This window comes from Trichosurus vulpecula, chromosome 6 (genome assembly GCF_011100635.1).
Source record: "Trichosurus vulpecula isolate mTriVul1 chromosome 6, mTriVul1.pri, whole genome shotgun sequence".
NCBI classification, from domain to species: Eukaryota; Metazoa; Chordata; class Mammalia; order Diprotodontia; family Phalangeridae; genus Trichosurus; species Trichosurus vulpecula.
The window spans coordinates 244394814-244406897 of NC_050578.1; the positions used below are offsets into that span (position 1 = coordinate 244394814).

The following is a 12084-nucleotide window of genomic DNA, read 5'->3' on the forward strand; positions in this document are numbered from 1 at the left end:
ACTGCACACTTTCTATTGTCAGAGATTATTTGGGTGGGAAAGCCTGTAAGACTCAGAAGCCCTAGTAATAATACAGATAGGAAGATTGCCCCTTTCCATGGGGCCAAATGTAAATAGATTTGTCTTTTCTTTCAAGCTTGCCCAAAAGAATCACTGCTTGATGTTGGATCCTTTTTTTCCATTGACCAAATCTGGAATAGTCTGTGAATTTTCTCAATCTACCATTAGTTTAGGATACAAACATTCATTTTCAAATATTTGAGGAATAAACCTTGGAGATACTGTAGTATTCAAAGAATATAATAAAGCCGTGAATATAAACTAATGTGGCAATCTTTCTCCTTCAGATTTCATCTGTGCAAAAAAAAAATGAAGATTTAGGACAGGAAGAAATTGTACAGCTCTGTATGAAAAATGTAAACTGGGTGGAGGACCTTTTTGAAAAGTTTGGAGAACTTTTGAATTTTGTCCAGCAAAAATGTTCATAACATTTTCCAAAATACCATTTTTCTACATGCGGGAGGAAAAACAATTCAAAGAGAGTTTCCAGTTCTTCAGGCAATGCATACCTTCTTCGCTTAGGGAACTTGTACCTTGGTTCCTGCTGAGGAAATTAGTCCTTTGTGAATGGACCTATAACACATTTTTATCCTGATGAATAATTTTTCTATTTTGTAAACTATTGGGTAACAGTTATTTTCAGAAATGTTTTTTGAAAAACAAAAAAGCATGCACTAAATATAGTTCTTTATTGCTACAGAGAACACTTAAATACTTTAGTTTTTCTTGCCTCTGGCTAAAACAACAGCCAGGGATGAAAATAAGCATATATTTGCATTTACATCTGGCCACCAAAACGAGAGTATTGTACATTTTGTAAACAGCTAGTGTGTTGTGTCATTCTGTGAGAGAATATTGCCATCATCAAATTCAGAAACCACATTCTGCTGTATGGACTCCTTTTACTCGGAACATGTTCAGGAAACTGGATGTGGAATTGGTGCAATCCTTTGACTGCTTTTTGTGTCAAATTATATTGTAATGAAAAACAATGAACTATACTATTTTCCCTCTTTTGAAGAAAAGTATTTTCCTTTATACTCTGTTTTTCTTTGAAAAAATTTAATTGTACATTTTATCTCACTAATAGTTGTATTTTTCACAGAGAAAATATTGTGGTTATAATTGTTTCATATATCTTTGTAATACACTTTGCATTGTTTCCAGTAAACCTTATTCATTTATATGTTGACTTCTCCTATTATAAACTCTCTCTATCTTGAAGTAATTTCTTTGTTTATACAGATTTGCTTCAGTGTTAACCAGAACATTCATTCAGTACTAGACTAGTTGTGCATCATAAATGTAGTTGTGTTAGACACTGCAGTTATTTTCTGACATAGGAAAATAAATTTCTTACTAAAAGAGCATTTGATTAACTGATGTATTAGAATGAAAGCTTAACCATGGCTTACTTTCTGGTTAACAAATTGGTAAGTGACTTGATGATAATATGCAGTGTTGAACACAGCTTACATCATTCTTAGAACTGGAAGTGGTGGAGTTCTCCTTCTGGTGCCTTTTCAGCCTTTAGACATACTTGTGTAGCTTTCTTTAGTTTTAATAGCTGACATTTCAAATAGTTCTGCTCAGACAGTGAATGTATTAGGTTCAACATGATATTACTTTTTATTTTTGTTTGCCAACAGGATGCCTTATTTGTTTGGAAGAGATTTCCTAGTGTCACTCAGCTATCTCTTTTTTTAAGATTTTAAGAAATGGTCAACCACCATACTTCTGTTTATTTTACCACCATTTAGTGCCTTAACTCCTGCCAAGAAAGCAGTCCTACTGCTCAGTGCCCAAAAAAGACATGGTTGTGTAGCCATTGCTAGTGTCTTGATTTTGAATTTACAGGCTAACATATAATACTTAAAACCTCAGTAAATGTGGCTGAAAGTTGAAGATAAAAAGCAATTCGATTTGTGTCAAAACACCTGTAGCACTGGGGGGAAAATTCAGTATTTAGTCTTGAATATTTATTATGTTGTTTAAAGCAATAATACTTAAATGCTTATATACAATTGGATAGAAGATAGAAACAATGTGTTTCGTGACAAGGCAAATGTTCTCTTTCTGTAAGTTTCTTAAAACCTGCTTAGGTAGCTTATTACCATGAAAATAGTACACAGTATAAGTGCTTATTAGACTCATATCACCTGGACTCATATTTGAGAGTACAGAATGTCAGAGGCAGAAGCATCGTGAAACTAATTTATGCTAAGTGGAGAGGAACATACATATGTAGGAAGCAGCCATATTTCTCTCTTGTAGTGTTACTCTGGACAGAACTCATTAACAAAGTTCAAAGGAAATTATATTGAGATACTAAAAAGTAAAGATATATTATTAATATGCCATTATTCGTAAATGTAAACCTTTATATCATTCACCCCAATTAGCCACTTTTAGCATTTCTAGTCAAACTGTTTTCTAAATTTCTGCATTTTAGGTAACATTTGACTCAAAGTCATCAAAATTATTTCATGATGTGCCCTTGAAAAGTTAAAGTGAGATTTTTTTTTAGGTGAAATTAATCACATGCTTCCTACAAAGACATCCATTTCACTTACAGCCATATGCTTGCAGCTTAAGTTATTTCAGTAAAACAGGTGTACTATTTCCCATTACATGTAGAAAAAGAAGATTAGAGATTAGATCTCTTTTTCTGCAGTATGCTGCCTATGGGGGACCCAAGAATTTTACTTATGATAACATCTCAGTCCTCAAATGAGCTGAACAACACAGGCAACAACAACAAAGTTCCTCCTTTCAGATCCTAGGAAAAAGAACCACAAGTCAAACTTATAAGTGAATTCCCCCTTGCTAACCAACTATAAATATTATTGAGTACCAATTCCTAACTTTTCTGAAAAGAAGCTGATGACAAGACTTACGATGGCAGCTTGAGTTAAAGAGGAACGTGTTGCCACCACCACATTTTTAAAATGAGATTGTCCTGTCTACACAAACCTGAAAGGAAAGAGATTGCACAAAACATCATTTCTTTGTTGTTGTTTTTTTTTTAATTTCAGATATCTGGTTGGAGAAGAGGTGGTGCTCCCACACACGCCCCCTTCCCCTCATCCTAGCCCAGTCTCCTTTTTCTCGATCCTGCAGTGAAATCATAACATTTTAATGGTTTAGTAGTCATCGTGATATGGTGACAATAACAGTCGCTCATTTTCTTTTCATTGTAAGATCAAACACGGAAGTCCTGGGAAGAAGAAAAATCTTAAATATTTTTCCTAAATTTACAGATTCTCTTTTAAATTACAAAATCAAAAAGTGATAATAGATTAATTTTCTAAAGACCCTGTTTTCCTCAGCATGAAAAGTCTTCTGTGTTCAAGGAAAATAATGAGTTCTCAAAACATGCAAAAATTTTTTTTTTCTGAAAACGCTGTTCCATTTTGAGCTGTGACTTTGAAGTCAATGGAGCAGCAGGGTTTAAAGTGGTTGGTAATATCTTTGAAAGCTGCTTCAGGTGTTTAAGTTCTAGAATGTTTTATTGCGTCTGTATGTTTTAAAAAGCCGTTTCTGCCTCTTGTAGCAGAAAAGCTTGGCAAAAAGGCAGTTTGTTGAATAGAATGTAAAATCCCAGGATCATTGCTTCCAACTGTGTCAGTGGCACAAAAACAGTGCACCTAGCTGTGCATTATTGCATAATGTACACCTTGTTGCATCAATGTTAAATGCATGCTTTTGCATATCACCTTTTATTTATGTGACAATAACTGAAATTACAGATATTAAGGAACCTTATGCATTTTTAGTCCAGAGTTTCAAGTGGTCCAGATACTATGTATGGAAATGTGAAGGGACAATTTTGTATAATACACATTTGATGTTACTAATTCATTAAAATGAAAGTAATTTTTAAACAATAAAACTGAAAATGTTCTGGGTATTTGCTTTTTCTTTTAAGTGAATTAGAGTTTTATAAGCAGCCATCTTTTAGATTGCATTTGAAAAGTGAGTCTGATTTAAAATTTTAATTGTCTTGATTTCAATTTAATGGTTTACTAGTCATCAGTTTACTAATCAGAATAGTTACAGTTTTATCCTAGAAAAATTCACAACATTGACCTAATGTTGCTTTAAGTTAAAATGTCCTTCAAAATCCTAAGGCTTCTCCCTACCCCATGTATTTACCCCACAGGCATAATGAAACCCTGCTAAGTCTGCATTTTTTTTCACTTAAAATAGTACATAATTAAAGCAATAGCTATATCACTTTCTTTTCAAAAATGAAAATTTCAGCACTAAATCCATTTAATGGATTTTTTTTATGGTTCCTTGCTTTTCAAAGTAACGAGATATAATCCTCTTGTAGGGAATAAAAGGTCTATTGAGCCACTGATTTTAAATTTTCACTATTCACTCAAAGAAATACTTCCCTGTTTTAAAGGCCATTTTATACATTTGGAAAATAACATTGCTCCCATTAGCTGTAGCCATTTGATGAAAATGGACCAAAGAAATGTATTATGCAGTTCATCTGCTTAACTCTGTTCAGTTTTTTAGAAATCCTATGGTCTTAGGTTCCCTACCTCCCAAGATATTTTTAAATTGTCAGCTCTCATTTCTTAAGTGGATTAACCATCGTGGAGCTTCAGTTACTGCTAGCTCTTGCCAACTGCTTTGTTAGCATCTAGTTATGTTTCTTTTTTCCTTCAATTCCCATCTGAAAGCTCTTTTAGGAAAATCTCATAGGAAGACTCTAACAGACTATCAGAGCTACATGTCACCTGAGGAAAGTGAGCACCTTGGTGTCTGAAGAACCTTGGCCCAGGTCTCACAGGCTATAAGTAGCAGAGCCAAGATTCTAATTCAATTTTGATGTAGTCATCTGTCCACTGTGCCATGGAGTAAAATGTATTAACATGAGGAGTGAGCTGTGAACTGCCCAGGTGATGGCTTTACAATGAAACAGGATGAAGGTTGAGGTGTGGTCTTCCGAATGTGTTAGATACTATGCCTGTGATCGGGCATAAATCCAAAAACATTTTAATGCCAAATGCAGATGATTTAGGATGAGGGTGGCCTTCAGAATGAAGGAAACGTAATTACGTTAGGGTAACTAAGCACTAAGTAAAACAGACTGAATTTGGTAAACTGTGTGCTTGGTGAGTTATGAGTACTGTTACTGTCCTCTTGCTTTTAGTGGCCCAGCTTTTTCTGTAAAGGGCCCCCGGGTGAATGACTCTTAGTTTTGTGCCTTGAGCTTCCTATCTCCAGTTCACAGTATCTGAGCTGAAAAGGACATCAGGGCAGACATCTGGTGCACCCAGACCTAGCAAATCATCATCCAGGCTCTTTAGAAGACTGAAGTTTGCTTCGAGCCTCAAGTTGTCTCTTGCGGTTTCTAGTCATTATTACTAGTTCTGCCCTCTAATGCCAAGCAGAAGATCTCCAATTCCTCTTCTATATGGTAGTCCTTAAAATAACTAAAGACAAGTATGTTTCCCTCGATTATCCACTCCCTCCCCGCTCCACTGCAATCTCTTCTAAGCTAATTTTGATGTCTGCTTGCTTTTAAAATCTCTCTGGGCTTTATGCTTTTTTCCTCTCCCTCTCAGTTTCTATTTTTGTTTCTTAATATTAAAAATTCTCTCCCCCAATCTGTTTTTTCCCTTTCTTCCACTTATAATTCATCATAGTTACCTGCTTTGTGTCCTCATACAAAGTGCCACCTGGGGACATAGTCGTTTCATAAAATCTTAAAGAAGGCAGCATGATAGAGTCACAGGAAAGCACCAGGCTGAGAAATAGGGTTTCTCAAGACACTTCTCACTAGCTTTATGATTGTGGGCAAGTGACAACCTTTCTGTAAAAGGAGAGAGTCAGATCAGCTCTTTTGGGTCCCTTAAGAGGCTAAAGTTCTAAAAGTGTTCATTTAAGGAGCGACTAGGTGCCTAGTAACTGCTGTGTCTGATGGATACGAGAGAAGAAAGGACATGATCCCTGTACTTGGGAAACTGCAGTCTACTTGGGGAGAGCCAGACTAGAACCAATGAAATACTAGTAGAATAAATAAGTATATAATCAAAAGCTTCGTTCTGTTCTATGGATCATCATGGCATCAGGAGTTGAAGAAAAGAACATAGGATGGGTTTCATAACTCAAACAGTGAGTGTGCACAAGACTATTTCAGGGAGGTCTTGGCCCAGCATTTGAGCTGAGTCCTGAAGGATGGCTAGGAATTAAAGGTGGGGATGGGAAGGGAGTAAGCTACCAAAGGCTTTCCAAGGGGAACAAAGGCAATGTCCTGGAAAACCAGAGTGTGATCAAGTAACAGTAGCAGGAGGCTCGTGTGGCCAGATAGCGTGAGGAAGGGTAGCTGGAGGTCAGATTGGGAAGCTAGGTTGGGTCAAAATTGAGAAGGTCCTTGAATAACAAACTGGAGTTTGTACTGACGTTTCCTGGCTTTCAAGGTGTTAATGATTTGTTCTGTTGACATGAGTGGAAGTTTGCTGCTTCATTTACAGAGCTGGTTTCTGCACTGGAGTACTGTCAAAAGATGAATTGGGCCCAGAACTACTACAGGGCAGGCTTAGGGGGGAAATGTATTAATTAATTTTGTTTTTAATGGAACTTTATCAGTGACTTAAAACCTCTAGGACTAGTCAACAGGAGGCCCTCTCCACGCTAGCCTTCCATTGAGTTTTAATAATAAAATGTTTATTTGGCAAGAATGAGTCAGGAAGTCAGGGTTTTTCACAGCCTACACTAATACAAAGTGCATTAGCATTATCACTAGGTTTGGCATTATCACCGGGTTTGGCAAACAATTCACTATCAGAGAAGATAACATTAAAACATTAGCCATCAAGCATTGGAAATCAAAACCCAACTTTTAAAAGTCAGTTCTGATCATGGACAAACATTTTGGGTATTCCTATAAAATGAAAAATATGAGAAATGCTATTATTATTCTAAGTGAGTTCCAAGGATGTAAAGAATATATCTCTAAGGAGACAAATGTGCCTTAGCTGATAATCCTCTCAGCCCTACCTAAGAAACAATGCATTTCACTGGGGCCTACTCAGTCAACAAGCATTTAAGTGTTTACTACCGGCCAAGCACTGGGGCTGTAAAGAGGCCAAAAACCAGGAGCCCACACTCTAATGAGGAAAAGGAAAGCTTTCTGTGCAGAAGTAAAGGAGTGAATTCCAGGCAATGAAAAGGTGTAGTCAGGATGAATATGAGTATGTTGTATGATGAAGAGCAAGTTGGTCAATGAAGCTTATAGGAACAGAATGCCCAGAAGGAAGTACAAGAAGACTGGAAAGGTAGAAAGGGGCCAGGTTGGGGAGAGCTTTGAAAACCAAACTGGATTTTACATTTGATCCTAGAGTTAACAGAAAGCCACTGCAGTTTACTTGGAGCGGGGTGGGGAGACATGGTCAGACCTATGCTTTAGCAAAATTGCTTTGGCAGTTAAATGGAGGATGCGTGGGAGTAGGAAAGGACTTGAGATGGGGAGACCAGTTAGAAGGCTACTGTAACAGTCCAGGCTAGAAGTGAGGAGGGCCTGTCCTAAGGTAGCGGCCGTGTGAGTGGAGAGAAGAAAGGAATGTTGTGAAGGTAAACTACATGATTTGACAACAGAATAGACGTGGGGGATAAGTGCAAGTGAAGAGCTGATGATGACACTGAGGTTGGGAGCCTGGATGACTAGGGGCACTTTCAATCTTGGACATGTTGAGTTATGGGGCATCCATATCAAAGATGTCCAGAAGGCAGCTGGTGAAATAGGAATGGAGCTCAGGAGAGATGAGAGCTAGGTATGTGCACCTAGGAACCATCTGCATAGAGACTGAACCCATGGGAGCTAATGAGATCCCCTTGAGAGAGGGGGAAGAGGCCCGTGTGGGATCCCCACAATGACATCTGTCAAGAGACCAGGAAGCAGCATTCAGGCAGGGAGGAGAAAAACCAGGAGAGGGACGATCAGAGTCAAGAAAGATGAGGATGGAGAAAATTAAATTTGCCAATGAAGAGATCATCAGTCACTTGAGAGGGCTGTGCGGTCTTTTTCTGCATTCATGGTGAGATGACTTATTGATGACATATCCTTGGCAAGGCGATTGTTTCTTCTTAATCTCACAAGGCAACATTGCATCTTTTGTTTTTTCTTTCCTTTTAAAGGTGCTTCATGTAACATTTACACTAATGACATCAAAACAGTCCATAGGTTCCTCCAGGTTCTAAAGATCTAGTCCAACCCCTTCATTTTCCTTCAGAGCAGGAAACTGAAGCCCAAAGCCACCCAATTAAGTGCCAGAGCCAGACTGGATAGCCAGGTCCTCCGGCTAGGTGAAGTATCTTCTCCAGTAGCTTAGATATGGCTCTTATGTGACAGGCAGAGCTAGAGGTGCTGGGATTCCTGTCATTTTCTGTATCTGCAGGCTAGAGCCAAATTGTGCTAGTGGACCAGGCAGTAGCATCTTGGGTTTAGACATTTTAATGTATGGGCATATGTATTTTCAGTCAGAAACTGCAAAATAGTTTTACATTAAAATGCTCATCTGGATATCAATATATTTTTATAGCTTGATTTGTGTAAATATATGGTTTTTATTTCATAAAGATATGTGACTACCTGATTTTTAAGAATGAAAATTCACAGCTAGGCTTGAGAAGGAATTGTCAAGTGGCATAAAATACACTTTTTGAGGGGAGGAGCCAAGATGGCCAAGTTTGAGGAAGCAGTGCAGTGAGCCCTCTGCAAACACATCTAGAAAATGCACTAGGTTCATTCCTGATGGGGATGTCCAGAAAAAGGCACCAGAAGTCATGTGTCTAGCCCAGCACAGGGAGACAGACAAGGGAAATCTGTGGACACTGGGGACTGGGTCAGCCAGGAGAACACAGCAGAGCACCATGGGGCCCACAGAGAGGCTATAGACCAGGGCAAGAGGAGGTCCTAGATCCCCTGGGGGCACCATAATTACACCAGATGTAAACTGGCAGTTTTGTTACCCACTACCCAGTTCCAGGTCATAGATCTGCCAGGGTCTTCTGAGAAAGGGACTTGTTTAGGTCCCTATCGAGGTGCCACAGTGGATAGAACACTGGGCTTGGAATCAGGAAAACATCTTTCTAGTTGTATGACCCTTGGCAAGTCAATTAACCCTGTTTGCCTCAGTTTCCTCATCTCTAAAATGAGCTGGAGAAATGGCAAACCACTCCAGTGCCTTTCCCAAGAAAACCCCAAATGGGGTCACAAAGAGTTGGACATGACCGAACAACAAGAAGATTCTTCTTATCCTTTATAGTTAAATGACTTGAGTACAAATGATACCAAAACTGAACTCTCTTCGAACTATATCCTATTAGATATAATTATCCAAAATAGACATAATAATGGAGAAAGCAAGACTGGCTCAAGGCTTATTGGCACCACAGGCAAAGTAAACATTTATGCCTTTAATATTTGCCATTTGGGGCACCCTTTAACATATACTACTTAGGGACCTTATGGCCTGGTATTGGAAGAAAATGAGGCATTTTAGCTCTCTGCTGAATCCTCAAATTTTCCAGACTTAACAAAATAACCCGTCACTAAAATAAAAACCCAAAGCCCCAACAAAGCAAAAAGCACTTGGTTCAAGAGAGAGGGAAAGAACACAAGTTTATTAAATTTCTCCTTAAGGGACAACCAATAAGTCTGATTTCTGAGCTCTAACAAGCCAAAATTCAGTCATCTTTCCAAATGCCATACTCTTTAGGAGAGTGGACACCATCAGAACCAGGGTTACCTGCATTTCAGCCCTGCCTCTAACTCATCTCAGCCATGTTATCTCAGATAGGTCACTTAGCCGCCTCATTGACCCTGGTGAAAGGCAATTTCAGAAAAGCTGCTTGATTGCCTCAGAGGACGGAAATGCCCTCACCAGAAATTCCCTACTTTCATGACATCACAGATTCAATTTTTTTAATCCAATATACCAGACCCTCAGCATTATATATTTTTACTATTGAACAAGGTTTAGTATGAATCAATTTCATCTGGACACAATTTAAAAGATTTAGTTAATGAAATACAGGATCATTTTGGCAGCATTAGGACTGAAGTTCTTTTACCAAAGTTGTGAAAACATTAACTTGGATATTTCCACTGGTTAGTTTATTGATATCCACCAATATTAGGATACCCTTGTAACAAGTCCTTGGAACATGTTCAGTAGGCTCCAACCGCTGCCAACCCATATGGAGGGGGATGGGCGGATGAGGATAGGTGAACCTGCTTCTCCAAGTAAGGGACTATGGGTAATGGACGGGAACCGTTCCCTGGAGCAGAGCATGCACAGAATTCCGTGACTCCTGCTGTTTACTGAGTGATGAGGAAAAGTCTCCTTTTCTTGGCTACTGAGTGGGAACTGAGTATATTGACAAAAGTCTCTGACTAGCCAAATCAAATGTTCCTTCCTGCTGGCCATGAGTTGTAGGGACAACTCTTTGAGCTCCCCTGGGACAGGGGGAGGGGCTGGCTGGCTGGTGAGCTCATGGCCTTTTAGGTAAGCCTATGTCCAGGCTCCCACTGTTTGTGCCTTCTTCCCTTTGGTACAGGGAAGATCTCAAAAGGTCAGAAGAACCAGCAGAGGTCTAATGGTGCCATCTGAGAATGAGCCATCTCTGACAACGGACCTGCTTAACTCAGCCAAGATGCCTGGTCCTATGAGCCAGGCAGCAATGTGTCTACTGGTTATGCAATTTCCAGAAGTGACCTTGGGGGAGGGGGAGGAAGAATGTTTATAGATAATTCCTTTAAGTTAAAGCCTACTCTCTGTAAGGTTCAGAGGAGAGGATACCCCAGTCGGGGGAGGGAGGAACTTCTTCTATTTCAGGTATTATGATATCTTCTCAATAAATATAATCTTTGTAAGAGCTAATTGATGCTAATCGGTGATCCTGGGGAGACACTAATTGGCACTAGTAAATGGTAATGGGGCAGTGATCACTGGTGATTGATACTAGGGAAAACACCAGAATGGTGGCTGGAACCAAATGCATTAAAAACCTATTATTCCTCAGGGGTGCCCCTAAGCCTCAAAGGGGAGATAATAGCCAGCCAAGCTCTGGAGACAAGTCCTGCCAATAGAACTGCTCTTAGGAGAATGAGCCCAGAGCCTATACATGTTACATACATCCTGTTTAATTTTTACTTGATTTTGATATTATTTCATTACAACTGTGCACAACTGCAAAGACATTGCTAAGAGAACTGCCTGAACTTACATCTCCAAACTGATCTCTTGTCCTGATAAAGTTATGAGTTTGGTCAAGTCAATGCACCAAAGAAATGTAAAATGGTAGTCACACAGGTTCAAATACCAGGAAAAAGCTAAATCTGTGCTTCTCCAAATACAAACAGAAGTTTAAGAAATTGCCACCAAAACAATACCAGTGTGGGTCAAAATTTTACACAGTCTTTGACCTCCTATTCCCCTAATCCCTGTGATTTGGATTCCCCATCTGTCAAAATGAAAACCCACATTCCCTGCTCTCTCTCCTCTTTTTCTTATCCTCATCTAGCTCAGCTCTAGCCCACTGGAGTCCTTTTCCTCTTCTGCCCTGTCCTTGGTGGCCTCTGATCTCTCTATTCTGTTTTAATAAATTCCCCATTATGGTTGCTTTCCTCCTCTGACAGTTTTCATTTTCTGGCATTCACAGAAATGTGGCTCTCCCCAGATGTGGGCCTACAAAGGGCACAGAGGATTATGTTTACCTTAAGTTTTGCAAATTTAATCTAAAAGGCTATAAACTAAGAAGTAGATTTGGAAGATGAAAAGTGCTGCTACATGTCTACCGCACAGGAATCAGAGAGGATAGTGATACTGAGAACAATGGACAAAATACATACATATATACATATATATTCAAAAAATTATAGCAGTCTTTATGATAGTAAAAAAATAAAACAAAACTGGAAATAAAGCAGAGGCCCATTAATTAGGGAGGAGGGTAACAACAAATCATCACATATGAAAGTAATTGGACATTACTGTAACATAA

The 12084-nt window shown here is 38.9% G+C and overlaps 1 protein-coding gene across 1 annotated transcript in view; it reads left to right on the forward strand.

The window, feature by feature from the left end:
- The window catches only part of QSER1 (glutamine and serine rich 1), a 73115-nt gene extending 69147 nt beyond the window's left edge, over window positions 1-3968 (forward strand). Inside the window, exon 13 of the mRNA XM_036762583.1 lies at window positions 348-3968. Within this exon, the coding sequence (XP_036618478.1) occupies window positions 348-488 (141 nt within the window). The 3' untranslated portion in view covers window positions 489-3968. The remainder of the gene's footprint in view (window positions 1-347) is intronic.
- Window positions 3969-12084: the final 8116 nt, after the last annotated feature.